This window comes from Rhopilema esculentum, chromosome 12 (genome assembly GCF_057945365.1).
Source record: "Rhopilema esculentum isolate cy_ngs chromosome 12, ASM5794536v1, whole genome shotgun sequence".
NCBI lineage: Eukaryota > Metazoa > Cnidaria > Scyphozoa > Rhizostomeae > Rhizostomatidae > Rhopilema > Rhopilema esculentum.
Genome location: NC_142826.1, coordinates 11,051,174 through 11,069,308, shown reverse-complemented (window position 1 = coordinate 11,069,308; position 18,135 = coordinate 11,051,174). Strand labels below are relative to the sequence as shown.

At 36.4% G+C, this 18,135-nt stretch overlaps 1 protein-coding gene across 3 annotated transcripts; it reads left to right on the top strand.

The window, feature by feature from the left end:
• The first annotated feature begins 326 nt into the window (after nucleotides 1-326).
• LOC135681328 (thioredoxin domain-containing protein 3 homolog) lies at nucleotides 327-16,771 on the top strand. Of its 3 annotated transcripts, none has more exons than XM_065195746.2 (19): nucleotides 327-890; nucleotides 5,207-5,264; nucleotides 5,445-5,548; nucleotides 5,872-5,943; nucleotides 6,596-6,712; nucleotides 7,135-7,231; nucleotides 8,218-8,306; nucleotides 8,839-8,966; nucleotides 9,139-9,264; nucleotides 9,546-9,620; nucleotides 10,256-10,374; nucleotides 10,925-11,069; nucleotides 11,609-11,716; nucleotides 11,924-12,081; nucleotides 12,280-12,424; nucleotides 12,576-12,683; nucleotides 13,062-13,192; nucleotides 13,685-14,005; nucleotides 16,211-16,771. In XM_065195746.2, exons 1-19 carry the CDS (start codon nucleotides 567-569, stop codon nucleotides 16,588-16,590), a joined length of 2,805 nt encoding a protein of 934 aa, XP_065051818.2. In that variant the 5' UTR covers nucleotides 327-566; the 3' UTR covers nucleotides 16,591-16,771. The 3 variants fall into 3 exon arrangements, with proteins under 3 accessions (XP_065051818.2, XP_065051820.2, XP_065051819.2); XM_065195748.2 differs by lacking the exon at nucleotides 327-890 and adding an exon at nucleotides 3,438-3,635; XM_065195747.2 differs by lacking the exon at nucleotides 327-890 and adding an exon at nucleotides 4,125-4,622.
• The last annotated feature ends 1,364 nt before the right edge of the window (nucleotides 16,772-18,135 follow it).

Here is an 18,135-nt window from a genome sequence, read left to right as displayed (position 1 = left end):
GAAATCACAAAGAGACGCGAAATTTTGCCTTATCGCCATTTATAGCTACGAATGTGTTTCAGCATCCAAAAACACTGTGCCTGCAGGCAGGTTTATAAATCTAAGAGAAAGACAAGAGAAATACAAAATATGTCATATATGATGAGTTATTGTAAGGACAATTAAACTCTGATGGGCCAACAAATCACTGTTTATACTACCCCCTGTAGTCCGGTGTCATAGCCACACCGCTCAGTCCTTCTTTTACCCATTCACCCCATTTTCAGATAACCGGTCAAAGGACGAAAATATACCTGTTAATGCCATTTTACATCTTCATTTAACGAAAACTTTTCATTTATGCACATTAGAATTTGGATGCTGTCACATGTATAGAATATTATTCAACTGGACTCTGCGGTCGGTTGCATTGCGATAAATATTTAATGGCGGTACGAAAATCCTGGATAATTAATTCTCGACAGCTGCTAGCGCAAACCTGCTCTTGAAAAATGAGCTCATGGTCATCAAGCGACTAACAAGTGAGTAATTCTTTTTGAGAAGAAAATCCAGCAATACCACAAAACATGAATTTTGGTAATCAATTTGAAGACGACTTGGTTGACCGGGTCGTGTACGGGCCTCGAAGAAGGCAACCCAATGACTGCGCGGGAGAGTCTGTTGTCTACGACCCGTTCAGGTATCATTTCCCGATGCAAGTCTCAGAAATTCTTAAAAGGTTTCATGGAGCCGAGAATGTGGACGAGGTTGAGAATGGAAGGGAGTCGCATTTGTCCGTGCCATCGTCATCTGCAACTAGAAACAGTTTCGTAATTAGCAGTCCACGACCTTCGGCTGGTCTATCACGTGCTGGAACAGGTAAAGGCAGCAGACCAAGATTTCCAATCGAGGTGAGCGCCGTCCATTCATTTTGCTACAACTCTGTGAAAGATGTACCCATAGTCTTATAAATAAAAAAGAATACGAAAAACATGCGGAGCGAAAATTACAAGGGTGAAAAATAAGCTATTTTCTAAAGATACCCCAGATTTAAACTTTCTCTTTAATATAACTGCTGCGCCGATATGTTATGACTCTTAATTTGCTCAACCATTCCAAGAAACCCTTTATATTGGCATAGGTGCTATGTGGTACATATCTCCTCACTTTTTACCATACTCGGAGGTACAACTATCGTGTAATTGCACCCTTTCCTCTCATCTATTTCTTGCGTTATCCAAATGATTTTTTTCTGGAAACCAGTAAAATAACTGTAGACATCAACTTTTGCTACGGGTCTTTAACCCTTTGACAAGATTTTTTCACCAAAGTGTTTCGAAGTCTATTAATACCTTTTTGTGGTCATCAACCACATGCACTTGGTTTAGAGCTGCAAGTATAATACACAAGATAACTAAGGGATGACATAGATGCACTGCAGAAAGCGAATTCGGAGTCGATACAACACATGTACAAAAGAAGGATTATATCTCTAACATACAAAGCATATTACAACAACTGTCCTGGAGAGATAAGCAACATTATTGAAAAAAAATGAACTGAACATGAGAGATAGCCTAAAAAATCATGTACCACGAGCAAAAGCAAAAGTAGATAATTCGATAGAGACCTGTGCCTCTGTGTTAAGGTTATCAAAAGCTAGGATAACTTGGAAAAAAATTATTGCAAGAAATTCTCAATTAATACAAGAAGCACGCTTCAATGGCTCAGCAGCAATTAAAAGAAAAATTTGATCTACTTTAGATATTATTAAGCTTTATCTGCATCACATTTCTACAGTTTAGCATTCATTTTTTATAAAATGACCGATTGGTAATTTTAACTCATATATATACTAAGTTATTTTCATTTTACTTTATTCAGCTTCCTTGTATCTTTTCTTCACCTGCTGTAACAAGTTAATGATATACACTCCCTCACGAAAGTATCCGGACAGTTTCGAATTCAGTTGCGAATCTGTTGTTAGAGAAATTTGTTTACAAATTTCAAAGTCAGTTTTCATGGAAATGTTTGTATCAATTTCCTTGAATTTTTTCTGTCGATAAATATTGCAAGGAAAATGATAAAGAATTGTGACTGTACCCTCGTACCGACCGATTTCGGCAAGACTTGCAGCGGAAAAGAAATAATATGGCTTTATGGCCCTGGACTGAGTGATATGTCTGCTTTCAAAGAAGTTTCTGATCTGGTAAAATTTTACCAAATGTCATCCATGTTTTATAATCGATCGGTGGCAACTCCATGCAAACATTTTTCCCAACTGAAAGTACACATGTTGTATTTCTCTTTATTCAACAATATTTGTGTCTCAAGAACCAGCTTGTAAAAAATTACCAGGTTTTATTGGCCCATTTTAACTGAGTCCAAGTCAGCTGACTTTGCTTTCTTCGCTTATTTGACATCAGTTGATTTGCGTAAGGCTTGTAGCGTAAAGGTTTCGCATTTTAACAAAAAATGATAACAGATAAAAAGCGCAAAAGTTTTGCAGCATTTTGGTGTTCTGGTTTTTTTTGGAAGGGTTTCTCAAAAAATTGTTATCACTAAGTTAAAAAGTCGTTCTCGCCAGCCTAGATTTGTTTTTGTCTGGAAGCGCAATCGATTTTCGAACTGTCCGGGTACTTTCGTGAGGGGAGTGTATGTAATGATAATAATGACCAATCTAAGTAATGCTACAAAAATATTTCTTGTAACCTAATGCGTCTAGGACAATTTCCTTTCTGTGGAAATCAGACACTTCAAATGACAGCATGTCAATGTTCCACAAAAGCACGTTGATTTGCAAAGAAAGAGAAAGAGATGTAAAACCCTCTCCGTGCGTCAAGTCATTAAATAAAATGAAATCAGCTTTGCTTAATTCCCCACAATCCCTGACATTTCATACTCTCTTATACTGGATACTTGATATTTCATGACCGCGAGGTATAATGATTTCATTGTCTTAAAAACACCTAAAGACGTAGCGTTTTGAATATTTTAGGCATATTGGCAATTGACCATGCACATTTGCTAAGAAGGAACGGAGAGGCATTTCGGTTGGGTCAAAAATTGTCCATTGTGAAATAATACGGAAATCTCAGTGAAACAAATTTATAGAAAAAGAGCTCTTTTTTCCTCGAAGTCAATTGTGACTGTATTCTTAGAAATGGGTATGGGCCCCGGCATCTACGCCACAGTAATTGGTTATTCAAAAGGCGAAGCAACAGATAAAACAAAAGAGACAAATCTGCATTCAATAATCTAGCGCAGTTGTTTGGGTGCCCGGACCTAGGACACAAAGCTTAACAAATCTTCGCAGCGGTATGTGTCTCTGGTCGCTTTAAATTTTAAACTTCTTAGACAATTCTTAAGAATTTGCGTTTTCTGGCATTGTCAAACATCAATCGTCATAAAAGAACAGGTGACAAAGATTCATTGAAAATCAAGTTCGTCCTTATGCACGTGTTTGCGCATGTCGATACATTTCCATAGAAACGCTCGCGACAAGTAAACCGCAATCGAGGGGAAACATTGCTAATTTTTATGTACGCTGTCCTTAAACGATTATTATTATCAAAACATCAAACTCTTGGACGTTCAAACATTAATATTGAGCGAACTGGATTATGGCGGCTAAAGGGAAAAAGATTGATGTCCAGGTATGTTCCAAGGCACATTTTTTAAGGGACAGAACAGGTAAAGCATCAAAAGAAACACATTTGTCTCGATAATTCAAAGTCCCAAAGCAACTATACGTCGAAGCTAATCTAGATCTCAACATTCTGCTGGTCAAACTTCTAGAAAACGCGGCAAACATGGACTAGGCTAAATATGTCACTCGTTGCATGCATTTTAGAGAGTACCTAGTACTTCATCCACCATTGCAAAACGAAAGTTTTAATTCTTCCACTGAGCTTACTGGACATCGTGCAAACTCAAAATGGTACAAATAATCTTGTTGAAGATTTTTACGAGCCAGCTAACATTTACGATAATATTTTAATCATATGAGTATAATCCATGGCCATGGTCGTTTGAAACTAAGCATTTAGGGTTACCACGGACAGACAGGTAGTTACGCCGAAAAAAGGCAAGACTTTTCTACAAATCGAATTGTTCACCTGCAGACTTTTGATAATCGTCCAAGTGATCAATTTTTATAGTTTAACATTATTGATTCAAAATCGGCCAGCTAATCGTTATATATGGGGAAAAGTCTTTCACGCTTTTGCAACATTTGTGACCTTCGGGGCTCCGACACAAGTTGGAATTGGAAAATCCCAATGGAATGGAAAGTGGAAAAATGCCCCCTCCCCTATCGTCGGAGAAATTTAATTTCTGTTTCTTTGTGACCTTCCGGTCATTTCTGAAAGACAAGGAATAGAGGCTACAAAAAGACATTAAATGGTTAATGAAGTGTTAAGCCGATAAAAGCTTTTGTTTCATGCACCTACATTTTGCATCCACGGAAGCCTGTTTATGTTACAAGTACAGGCGAGGCAGTGGGATGGTATCTTGGCAACAGGCAGTAACAACTCAAAAGTAGGAAGTGCAGCGAAGATAACGTTTGATCGATTGGTCTGGTCTGATCTTGTCATTTCAAAATGGCATTGAAAAGGAATCCCGAAGCCATGAAAGAGCTAAGGGCAAGATATTAAATTTCTTCAGATGCATTGTGTTTGAGTGTCAGGCCTAAACAGACACTAAGTAGCTGGCGTAACATAACCTTTTTCATCTTTCGATGTGCCATGTCAGGTGTAAACGGAATGAGGCTTATGATAAGGGATATCTTAGAGGCTTCACAAATTCATTTTACGGATAGTTTTATAGGAAACTATTATACATCGAATTCGGCAGACACAATCTCTTTATTAAAGTTTGCAGGTATCATTAATGACCAAAGGTTAATGATCAATTAGCTATTCAGTGTACCTTTGTTTAGTTTTAATGTTATTTAACGAAAATTTAAGAAGTATTATCTTATTTCTTGTGTTTAATCTCTTGCCTTGCCTTTTCATATCTTATGTGATGTCTGCTGTCTTCTTACCACATTGTCTTCCACATAATTGTAGCATGTTTAAATGATATTTTCCAGGTCAATCAATCAATATGATTTCATCAGCAGCAGCCAAGAAAATAGAACTTTTTATAGGTTTCAAATTTGCATTTTCCCCTTTAAAACTTAAGTTGGAATCACTAGTGGTAATAAATATATTCACTTCTTCTTCAGGTTGATGTGAAAACTCAAGAACAATGGGAAGAGCTAATTTCAAAGGAAGGTTTGATTGGTAAGAGCTAATGCTTTGCTACATGCCACATATTTCTAAATCTAAATTGAGTCCAATGTGAGTACCCCCAAGCAGCTCTCACCAAGCTTAAGAAAACCACAATAGCCTTAATGTAGCCAAATACACTGAGTTGTTGAATAAAGACTTTTAAGTACTAATATTAACAGTCAGAATTCTTAGTTGTAGATGCATATGCTGGATGGTGTGGTCCTTGTAAAGCCATTGAAAGTACATTCAGACGAATAAGAAATGAATCTGGTGATGACTTACTTCATTTTGCAATGGTAGGTGGTTTCTAATTTAAATCCAGCAACATTTTTTTGTCTTGGCCCACCCTGTAATCAGAGCCAGTAGTAGAAGAAGCCCTCTGATTTCCTCTTGTAGAAAGTTAAAGTGTCTAACTAAATTTCAGCTGAAGTAAGGTTTTTTTTAAAAAAATTTACTTTCACAAGTATGCTGCAGAACACATAACCTGACATTTTTTAAAAGTTGTTTGCCAGTTTTCCTGCATGTGAAGCTGAGCTTTCTGCCTCATTTTTCACACTTCCTCAATTTTACACTTTTCCACACAGAATTTATCACACTTTTTTGATCAAACAATTTGCAGGCAGAAACTGACACTATAGAAGCATTGGAGGCATATAGGGATAAAAGTAAACCAACATTTTTGTTCTTTGGGGTAAGTTTATTAAAAATCCTTTTTGCTTCAATTTGCATTATAGCAAATTGTTGATTAAGTATTTGTTCTAATTCTGAATTACTCACCTCCACACAGACAATTAAATTGTATTTGTTTGAAATGAAAAGTTTTAGCTATTTATCTCTTTATAGGTATTCCTTTTTTCATGTAATTATCAGAAGATAGACATAAGCCATTTGTCCAGTTGTTCAAGAAGTATTGCATGGTAATGAAATAAATAAAAAAGTTAGCATATAACTTGCTGGAACAATGGGTACTATATCAAACAAGGATATTTTATTTGAAAACTTTGTGTGGCAGGGGTATGTATTCCTGGTTAGGATGATAATTTTGTAGCAACTGAATGTTTGACTTTATTTGATGTGGACTATTCTAAAGTAGGACAGAACGGTTATCAATGTAGAGAAGGTGGTGGCTGTAGCCCCTAATTAGTTTGCCAAACTATGCTATATTTCCTTAAAAAGAGTAAATGGGAAGCAACAGATGCCTGGCTGTTCTTTCAGTAGAACAACATCCCCCTCCTTTCCAATCTGCATTCTGTTTTGATGGAACCAGTCAAATAATTTTTCACTGTAGAGAGTGTAGAGATTGAAATTTTAATAAAGTTTGTTCATAATGTGTTTTTTCTCAGGGAGGTCAGTTGGTTCATGTCATTCGTGGATGTGATGCCCCATCTTTAATTCAATCGATTGCACATTTTCTGAGAGAAGAGCACAGAATAATGAGTGGAGATGCAGAACGAAAAGTGGTAAATCTGTTCTAATTCCACATCACATATAATTAAATCACAATGTTTCATGTGTTTCATATCTTTGAATAATAGGAAGAAAATACTATGCTTCTAGGCTTGTATTTGATAATTGAAAAAATTGATTATGACATTATTGAATTTGAACATCCAACATGTAATCTTTAAAATATATCTTCTTAACTCATTTCTGATTGGCTAATGATACAAACTGACATCACTGTTTTTTGCAAAAATAAGGAGTGATCAGCCAAATCATTTGTCAGTTCTACTCCTCAAACCACCTTTTGAGAAATGGAAGGGTTTTGAATTCCCTAATTGATTCTTCTTGTTTATTTTTATTTATCTAATGTACATGGAGAAGAACCTTATATCTTGCTCTTTAATTTGTTCCTTGAGACTGAAAATTTTGAATTTGATAGTTTATAGATTTGGAAATACAGCAGCAGCACCAGAAATTAGAAGAAGAGAAGCAGGACCAAGAAAAGGAAGAAACTGTGGAAGAGGATGAAGAAATTGGTAAGTAGAAGTTGTTTGCACTTCTTATAGGGCTGAAGCAATCATTCAATTAGCTTCAGTGGCACTGACATTTTCTTGACCACATGGAGGTCAGATATAAGGCTACCTTGGGGAATTTGTATCATCAAACTTTACAAAATAATACTTCAATTTTGCTATGCTACTCAGTCTCGTATTTTTGATAATATAGTTGTTCTGTTCATACTCTTATGTTTATGTTTTATTGCCAGTTTATTTGTTGATCTGCCGTTTGTAATCTGGAAAGAAGTAACATTCAGCTAGCCAATAAGCTAATTTAAAGGCTATGTATACCTCAGTCACTATGTCAAGAGTAATGTCAACTTAACTGAAAACCCCATTGTTAAAAGATTCACCAATTTGGCTATTCATTTGACAGACCCAGCTGACCTAAAGTTTTCAATTTTGTTGTAAAATTCTTTTTTATTTGGTAGAAATTTTCAGTATTGTTGTAGATTGGTTGAAAGTACAACCTAAGAGACAAATATGAAGTTAATTTTGTAGTATTGTACTTTTCTTCCTTGAAATAATTTACTTTTTTTGATTTACATTTCTGATAGTGTTTTTTGCACTTTTACAGGAGAAATTTTTGAAAAATTTGCTCAGGGTGCAGGTAGAGTAGTTTGTGTGGTAGATAAAGTTTCAGTAGTATCATTGTACTTCCATGATTCATTTCTCAAAGGAACTTGTACATTCTTCTATTCTCTGTGCAAAACAGGCTTCCTTTGCTTGAGTTAAATTCTCTTACCACATCAAGCTAGTAGCATAGTATAGCAAATGTGCAAGTTTGCAATTAGCACAGTGGCAGTCAGTCATTGTATTTAGCAAAATAACATATTTTTGGCTTGTAGGTCTTTAAATGTCTTGTAGCTCACTTCTAGATAGTTGCCTTCTTAAGTTGATTTTTACATACCTGTGAATAATTATTACAAGCTTTGATGACCCGCAAGGGGAAATTTCCTTTGTAGAAATGGTTGAGGTCCCAAAAGAAATATCTGTTGTCATTATAAAACCAGATGCATTGAAAAATGGTCACGCGGATGAAATTATCCAAAACGTGAGTTGAAACTTCATTAACTGATTTTCATCATTCCCAGAGAAGGAAATAAATGTGTCATTTGTTTTATCAGGAGCAGCATTAAACGCTGTGATGAAGTTTTTCAGCGCCACACCTACACTTATATATTATTTTCAAGTACCCAGAAAAATGCATTCTGTTCGTTTTTCACATGAAATTGTTTTAAAAGCCTGAAAAAATGGCTAATAAGGGAAGTGATCAGTGTTTAGATTGTGACTGAGACTTTTTTGCTCTTTCTTTGGGAGTATTGTTGTTTTAACTTCTCAACTGACTCTTGCACTGTCTTGAAAGTTATGCATTTGCTAGCATCTTGAGCATGCAACTTGTAGTATCAAGATAAAAAATATCAATCTATACTGTGTAGTTACAATGTTCTTGCTGTTGAAAGTATTAGGATTTGGCTGTGCTGACAACGTAATAAGATTCGTAATCTAAATAAAGGTTAAGCTTCCATAGATAGGTATATGTCAGCAGTTTCTTAACTATAAAGTAATTTGGCGTGTTTACTCAGATTGAGAACAATGGCGTTGAGATTCTTCACAAGGAAGAAAGGGTGCTTACTAAAGAAGAGGCAGCAGAGTTTTACAAGCAACACGAGGGCAGTGAGCACTTTGAGCAGCTAATTGAGTTTATGAGCAGGTAGAGTGTTATCGTTATCTTTACCTAGGTTATCTGTCTTTGCGTCTGTCTGTTGATGCAAGTTAAAAAAACCATTTCAAACTGGCTTCAAATTCCTGCCTTTCTTGATGTTAACCCGTTATTTACAATCATTTAAGTCATCTAACTCATATTCAAAATTATCTCACACTAGCGATCCAGTTTTGACATTGGTTCTCAGCAAGAAGGGGGAAGATCCTGGATACGGCTTGATCCCGGAATTGAGAGATCTTATTGGTCCGAAAGATGTCAATCAAGCCAAAGAAGAGGCACCGGCAAGGTATCATTTGATCTCAGACATTGTTTTAGAGTGATTGGTAACCTATTTCGACATCACCATATAGGACAGTGACATTTAGGTAAAGGTCTTTGTGGAGGCAAAGGACAGGACACGACGAAAGACAATAAACACGTTAACATTGATAAGCCATAATTACTTGCATGAAAACGACGTATGCTGGGTATAATAGTAATTATTGCATTGTTTTGACATCTTGCAACCTCTCTAGCCATGACACTTAAGCAGTTTCCATCAGTAATTTTGCTATTTGTGTATTTCAGTATTCGTGCCCAGTATGGCACTGATGCCATCATGAATGCAGTCCATTCCTGCGACTCTTCAGAAAGTGCTGCAAGGTAGGAGACCTGATATGATATTTGATATCTTATTCGGAAAAAGTAAGAATGTGCTTAAATTTCATATCTCTTAGTAAGGATTTTGAGAGCCAGAATTTGTATTTATTGCTGTTGCATTTGATGTTCATTTTGACGTTTCGTAATTTGTTTTGGGTTAAGCTCTGAATGCTATACCAAATGGAGAAAGAGGTAACAGGAATTTTCGCTCAAATCAATTCTATCAGAAAAAAACATAAATCTGAATATATTGTGGAAAAAATTAAATAATGTTATTGCTGTTTTGTCAATACCCCGCCCTTTATCCATGAACACTATGCTGTAGCTTGTAAATCAAAGTATGTCGATATTCTTAATAATCTAGAAGAAAAGGGAATAAAATGCTAGGGAAAAGCGTAAGAAGGTAAACCGCTATTGATTTTTAAAATACTCTTATCTCATCAATTGTCTCTTTCAAGTTATGATTTTTATAGATTTATAAATGAGGCTTTTCATTAATTTTTTGTTTCACTTTTAGTTTTTGTATAATTTCATGATGAATTTTGTAAAAGTGAAATGTATTATTTTCAATGAAACTCATAACTCTTTCAAGGTATGATTTTTACAGACTTATACATGTTTAAAAACATTTTTTGAAGGGAACTGGCGTTTTTCTTTCCTGAATTCAACGTACCAAAAGTGCAGGAAAAGAGAAAGAAAAAACGGATACAGAGGACCCTTGCTCTTATTCGGCCTGGTGCTTATACCCAGAGAAAAGGTAGCTGACGTTGTTTTCCTTTTTATCTTGCCTAAGGTCCAAATAGCGATTGGTATATCACCTAGAAAGAACTTAATTTGAAGGCTTCACTTAAAGTAATCTTGTAAATCAAAGGCTTTTCCATTTGAGTTTCCCAGAGCTTTTTGTCATTGTTTTTCACATTGACAAAGATTGCTGATAACAAATGCTTAAACATTATTATATTTACCTCGACACCAATTAAAACTTACCTCTAATTAAATTTCTACCTTAAAGAAGAATAAAGGTTAGACAATTTTGCTTAAAACCAGCTAAACTTTTATAGCCTGTGGTGTCTGCAAGTTGGCGTCCAAAGGAGAATTTCCATCATATTTATATTTATTAAAACGTTTTCCACACAAGTCTGAACTGATTAGTTGTTTGATTTTATGTCTCATAACAGTTTGTGTTACCTGTAAAAGAGACTTTTAATGCTCAGGACTCATTGCAGATGACGTTTCATGTGTTAAGTTATGCAAACATGGCTTTATTGGTATTGTCATTGAGTTTTAAAACGATTACTTTTTTGCAGAATCGATCTTACACAAGATTACTGAAGCAGGATTTAGTATTGCAATGGAAAAAGAGATGTACTTGACAAGAGAGCAAGCAGAAGAGTTTTACGATCAACACCGAGAAAGTGATTATTTCGAATCCCTAATTACGAGCATGACTAGGTGTGCGAAGCATTCTATTTTACTCCTTAACTCATCAAATCTTCTACGTTGTTTACCTGCTATTAAAGTCTGGTGTCAAGAAATTTTTTCCCACAAGCTGCGTTTCTCGGTATTTCTCTGTGAGTTTGTCTTTTAGCACAGCTATCCCCCTGATCTGAAAGTTACTATCAGAGATTCATAAGGCAATATTCGTTGCTAGCTATCTGGCTGATGAGCTATGTGAACCTCGCTTACATTGGACTTAAACAAAATTTGTCACAAACGTTCTCAACCAAGGAAATAAACATTTGAATCCATAGAATTTCACACTGTTATCGATTTATACTGTTAATGTGGTACTTGCTTTCCTTTCATTTGTTGATGTCCGCTGTACTTTCTGTTATTACTTAATTGAAAAGTAGAATTTCCAGATGTAGGTGGGTGGTCATCTCGGCTTATCAAAAGCAATTAACGTCTGGAACAAGTGGCATGAATATGTACATAATGATTGCCAGTTTGGATATGGTTTGCCATTCAAACGTGCTCCTTTGATTTTTCAGCGGTCCATCCTTAGCACTTTGTTTGGCGCGAGAGGATGCGGTTGAAGCTTGGCGAAACCTATTAGGGCCGAAGGATGTACAACAGGCAAGAGAGGAAGCCCCCGAAAGGTAGTCATACGGCACTTGCTTTATTTACTTATTATATTTTTTTGTTATAAATGTATCAGATAAACGAATTCTTATATAATTTAAAATATAATAGCAATGGGGATTGCAGAACAATGATTGTACATGTTTGTTTTTACTTAAGGATTATCAAAATCAAATCAATGATATAAATTTTGATATTGGCTTTCTCAATAACTTCTGTCTTAGTTTACGGGCTGTATTCTCAGAAGAAAATGCAACCATTAATCCTCTTCATGGACCTGACTCTGTTGAAGCTGCAGAGAAAGAGTTGCGGAAATTTTTCCCGCCGCAAGCAACAGTCGGTGTCATCAAGCCAGAGGCCTACAACGAGCCTGAGCAACGGGGTAACTCTAGATTTATTGTATATTGCTAAAATTCAGGTGTTTTTGTATTTCCTTTTGTAGCAGCTATAAGTTTTTGCATGTAAATTGGGCTAAGAAACAAAACCAATTCTAGCACTGCTTTGAAAGACTGCTTCAAGAAAGACAGTCTGAAAAATATTTCAAAGTTGTTTTTATAATGTAAATTTCTTTTTCTAAAAGAGGAAATCTTGAAGAAGATTGAGGAAGCTGGTTTCAAGATATCTGCACAAAAGGAAGTGCACCTCACTAAAGATCTTGCAGCCCAGTTTTACAAGGAACACGAAGGGAAAGAGTTTTATGATGGCTTAACTGATTACATGAGCAGGTATTTCGTGTTTCATTTCATTTTTTTCTTGATAAATTTTTGCTTGCTGATTTTTCATTTGAATTGTATTACTCAGAAAATGTCTTCTTTTTATGTCGTTTCTTTGCTGTCGTCTTTATCGAAGGCTAATTTACACTTGTTAATGTTACAGCGGCCCAACATTATTCATGATCCTATCAAGAGAAGACGCTATTACGGGGTTTAGAGCATTAGTTGGTCCAAATGAGCCGGAGGTCGCCAGGGAACAAGCACCCAATAGGTAAGAGTGACGAATGCTAGCACCTGCCCCTTAAATTGCAACAGCGTCAAAGAAAAGAGGATAGAAAGTTTGCCTCTTCTAAATGCAAATCATCTCATACTTATTTGGCAAATTTTTAAACGTTGTTTTCAATTAGATTAGCTTTGCTTTTATAGTACTTATGATATTGTAATGTGTTGTGAAAGACCCATTTCATTTTTAAAACTTTTCAATACATCTAGTGAAAAGTAAATATTGTTAATTTAACTATTGCAAAATGCAAATTGAAGAATTTTTTGTTCTAATGCTCTAATCGCAGCCTCAGTAAACATAACAAAGTAGTTGACATTTATCCTTTACTGACTCCATTTTGAATAACCGTTGTTCATTTTTCTGCAGTTTGCGAGCTTTGTTTGCTACGGACCCAATGAAGAATGCACTTCATAGCAGTTCAAACGTCGACAAAGCTGTTCATGTGATTCACGAATTCTTCCCCGAAGTCGAGCTCAATGAAGATGGAACTGTCAAAGGTATGGTTAAAATTCAAAATGACTGCGAGAGAACGCTAACATTCCATCTTGTTACAGGCGTACTACTCATAGATTTTTTGGTGAAAAAGTATACCACTTGGTTCAGCATGCCAACATTTAGCCTTAAGGGACTATTTTGTTGTTCCTGCTTTTAACATGGTAGTTAAGAATGGCTAGCAAAGAATTTTTATTCATAGCGCAAAAAGTTCTACGAGCAAATAAAAATACCTTAGATCGAATGAACTGGCATCAATAAATAGATTATATCTTTGTAGCAAGTTGTTGGTGAGAAAGTCCCTATCTAAAGTTGTCATTTAAAGCTTTGGCATTGCTAACACGGCAAAGCAGTTCGTCTGAAAACAGATTTCTTAAAGAAGACAGTCTTTCCACCAGAAAGTTAATAGATCGCAGTTTTACCGAATGGGTTAACGGTAGTCTGTGTTCGGGCGGATACGAATCTTATAATCATGTGTTCTGTCTGGTTTTTCACAGAGCCATCGAAAGAAGAGCCGCCCGAGGACGGGGCAGGCTCTACTGGTGAAGAAACAGCAAACGTGGAGGAAGAGCATACTGCGGATGATGCTAACGAAGCACAGGACCAAGGTCGTGCAGATGAATCGGGATTGGAAGCTAACGAGGAATCGAAAATAGACGGAAAAGATGAATCAGAAGTGGATGCAAAAGGTGAATCTGAAGGAGAGACAAAAGAAGACGAATTTGAGTCAGTGGCGAAAGGCGAAGATGAAAACAAAGAGGCAGAAACTGGCGAGGACGCAAATACACTCGCGGACGCAAATGGAGAAAATAACCAAGGTAAGCATTTTATGTTTGGTTTTTACCACCAAACAGCATTGATGGTAGTTTGCCCTTTACCATTCCGCATTGAACATAATCCAAGATAAAGTAGCATCGTAAAATAAAAAAATGTCTCCATTTCTGCAGTGTAAGTTTTTAAAGCTTGCACTCTAGGCTATTCGCCTACCAACATTGAATGATCGGCAATGTTGATATGCCAATGATAAGGAGTTTCTAGAAATGGAGCGGTTTCCCGAGTTACTGAAGAAACATCACACTTGAACCGTAAGAGCCACTTTGCTGCATCAATTCCAAAATCGGAAATAGGCGTAATTGATTGCGTTTATTTCAAGTTCGTTATTCGTCAAAATATGGCGAAAAAATATAAGTTAATTGGCGAACAAACATAACGAAACTAAATCCAACGCATGATTGCTACTGCGAAAAAAAACAGAGTCAGGGGCGTTGAGAACATCTACGCGTGAGTGTTACCTATAGAAGCTTGAAGAAAATTGTTCATTGTTAAGCAAGCATCTTGGTATTTCTGGGTGCTGTTGGAAGATGCATTTAAGAGAAGCCAAATGAACTGTCAAATTCGTACATGGATCAGAAGGCAAAATTTCAAAGTGAATTTATATGCTAGCAGAGCTGTGTTGCAAATTAAGGCAGAGCTGAAGGCTTTCTTTCGCAGTCCTCAATAAAGAGTCGAGGTTGAGAAACGTATAACAATAAAAAAGTTCCTTGTGAGAGGATGTTGGATAAGCAACGATATCCTCTAAAGATGTTTAATCAGATAACGAGCTAATTTTGCAAGTTAAATAGCTTCTAGTACCTAGAAATAATTGAATATCACATAAATCGGCTAGGTATATGAAGGTCTATTCAAACTCGGTTGAAAAAGGAGTGAGGTACTATGCGAGAAGGGGTTTCATCCTCTAAGGAGTAGCTGTAGAGAGAGTGTTATGGCCTTACCTGTTATTGCAACACGAATCTTTGTGTGGTTTCACAAGTTAAGCAAATGGTTGCACGATGGTTGCACGCCTGCAGCTTGTACAGCAAATAGAATACCAAAGAGTAGTATTGCAGTGATAGAATACTCACCAATAGAGACTGGATACAGACAGTGCTCAAACGGCATTCCAAAATGAACATAACGTTTAGCTTTCTTCCTTGGATTTGGTCAATCTTTTGCTCAACATTTAAGGTTGCTTGTACTGCGGACCCGGGTAAGATTACAAATGTGCCAAGGTCACGTCAACATTTGGCAAATTTGGGGAAAGCACTGTCAGAAAAAGAAGAACTCTTAAAAGACTCATTGGTCATTGCTTCTGTTTTCTAAGGCATCTTGGCATTGCAACGGAATAGTAGTCGTCTCTAGCGCGTCGGTCAATATCCAATAAGTTGAACTCTGAGAAAACAAAATGAACGAGCGGACTTAGAAATAAACAACCTTAAAACAGGAACTCAACGTCGGCTGTCCCTAGCCACCTGCAGTCCCGGATGATGCACATTAGTTTGGCTGTGGATTCTTGTTTTGTCAAGCGAGATTAGGATAGAAAACCTATTCCTTATTTGATGAGGTACTATTGGTTAAAACGACTTGAAACCAGTGGTAAATCTACGAGCGCGGTAGAGACTTCTTGAATTCACAAGGCATCATCAGATGTGACGACGACATAGCTATGTTAAGTGAATTTAACAGAGACGTATTTTTGAGGCAAATGGAATTCGCAATACAAGCTAACTTACTCTAGCTCAGTGTATCATCGGACAGAGTGAATCTTTTGACTCACAAATGAAATTGCCCAAGTCCTGGAGACTGCAAAGTAAAATTCTCCAAGATCAAGCCTCATGAAGAATACATGAATATTGCAAGTGCAAATATAAGTTGCAATAAAGTCATGGCAGTTAACTTTCTGTAATATTGTTCCTAAATAACACGACGAAGTAACACAATAGAATTTCAAGATTGAAATCACTCGATTTACACCCCTGCGCTACTATGCGCATTTGCCTCGTAATTTATTTTATGTTTCAAACAAAAGAACATATTTATGTCTTTAATACCAGTTTAATAATGGTATTACAAACAATTATTCACAATTGCAATTTAGAATTTCTCCTTTTTTTGGAAGAAACCTTTTACTTCTTTGTTACATACGCTATGTATGTGTGTAATTTACAAAGTTGGAGAAGTAAATATCATATCCCGGATTATTTCAGAAGCAAGTAATGAATCGGAAGAGCCAAAACAGGTGGAAGTCAATGAAATTTCGACAGAGAATAAAGCTGAAGATGGAAAAGATGAAGCTGGAAAAGACGATACTGGAAAAGAGGAAGGAGGTAGTGAAAGTGAGACAAAGCCAAGTAGTGACGAAGGGGAAAGAAATCAAGAGGCGGCTGCAAGTGAGGGTGGTGAGAAAGATAACGAGGCTGAAAATCCGGGTGCAAACGAGGAAAAGAAGAGTGATGACGCAAAGGAGGGTGCACAAGAAGAAAGTACTGAAAATACGAACAATGATAGTAGCAACGGAGTTGGTCTGGAAAATAAAGAAGATGAGAATTTGAAAAAAGAGGACGGGGAACCACCATCTGGCGAATAAAGCACTGCATTAAAGTTCCAGTGAGGCGGAACTTTTAATTGGGTGTAAAGGAGTCAAGTTGGGCGAATGTTTTACTTGTTTGAATGTAAAGAGTTTGTAAATAAAAAGTGACAATTTGATTTTGTATATACTTATGTTCTTATGTAGTATTTATCTGAACGTACAAATGATCTCTCTTAAAGGTGGTTGGATTCTTTAAAAAATGTTTCTCTTGGAAATTCCTTCGATATTTAAGACAATTCTCGGATTCGAGGAATTTGTTGTGTTGTGTTGTGACATCCCCCAATCTTAAAAATAGCCGATTTTGCAGGGCAATCGAAGATTTCGCAGGGCGCCAAGAAGAGCTTTATTGCCAAAGGGCTGTTTACGAATTTTGAAATGGAAATATTATATTTTTTTATGAACCTCCCTTCCTGACATTGCATTTTAGAGAACGGATCAGGTATGTCAGGAAGAGCTCCGTTATTAGCAGAGCAAAAGCATTCTTTACCGAAAGTCATAGCCAATGGATGGAATGATTGATGCATAAGTTTATGAGGGCAAGGTTGAGTCCACACAAATTAATTTAAGTTGTAACTTATTTTCATGACAGGTACGGCGCCACTGGGGGGAATAGAGGGCTGAAGGCCCCCACTTTGGTCAAGATAAGAATTTTTTATCATTTTTTCTATAACTTTTTAACAGTGTATGAAATAAAAAGAGAATAAACTGTTAAGATGCTGATTTTGTTTGATCTAATTGCTAACTTATTCATGACTTGTATATTTCTATTATTTTTCTTTTATTTGCATTAATCCAGTAAATCACTTTCTGTATCATTGCAATGTTTTAATTGCAAGTGTAAGTGTTGCAAGTGTATCATTGCAAGTGTAAACATGGCCTTCTCGAGATAAGAAACTGCACGTTTCTGTTCAGGAAATAAAATTCTCCCAATCAAAACAACATTGCTCTGTCATTCACAACTGCGTGCAATCTGAAACGAAAGGTTACCGTTTCTTTCCCTCCACAACGTCTATCACTAGAGTTTTAGCTTACCACCCCCCCTCCCTATTTTTCCAATAAACAATAATCAGTTTTCTAGCAGTACAGTATTTTGCTAAATTTTAGTCTGGGAGATGCTTTTTAGCCCTTTTACAAGGTATAATTTCAAAGATTTTCTTCACGTAGGACCCAACCATGGTGGGTCCTCCTACCTCACTAAACTCATTTAATTTACGCTTACGTAAAAAAATAGATATTTCATGGGCAATGAAGTTTCAAGTTTGTTTTTATTGCTTGGAAGTTTGTTTTTGGTAAAGACAAATTTACACTGGTAAGCTTTCACTAGTAACCTATAGGCAAACCTTTGCTACGAGGTCTGCAGGGCACCACTCATTTCCGCAGGGCAGAAACCCTTTTCACCCCCCCCCCCCCTAAACCTATTGGCCAAGTTACGCCCCTGCTTGAATCCATCAATATGATGAAAAATGAATCCGGTTCTATAATATTATCAAAATAACAATGATTCTGAACATTTCTTTAGAAAAAAATTCAAAATTTTAAGGA

Excerpts from the sequence above, each read along its gene's own strand:
- LOC135681328 (XM_065195746.2), top strand. The coding sequence starts at position 567 with ATGAATTTTGGTAATCAATTTGAAGACGACTTGGTTGACCGGGTCGTG. Across the intron at positions 5,265-5,444 it reads TTCAAAGGAAGGTTTGATTG|TTGTAGATGCATATGCTGGA; the intron begins GTAAGAGCTAAT and ends CAGAATTCTTAG. Across the intron at positions 12,425-12,575 it reads TTAACTGATTACATGAGCAG|CGGCCCAACATTATTCATGA; the intron begins GTATTTCGTGTT and ends TTAATGTTACAG.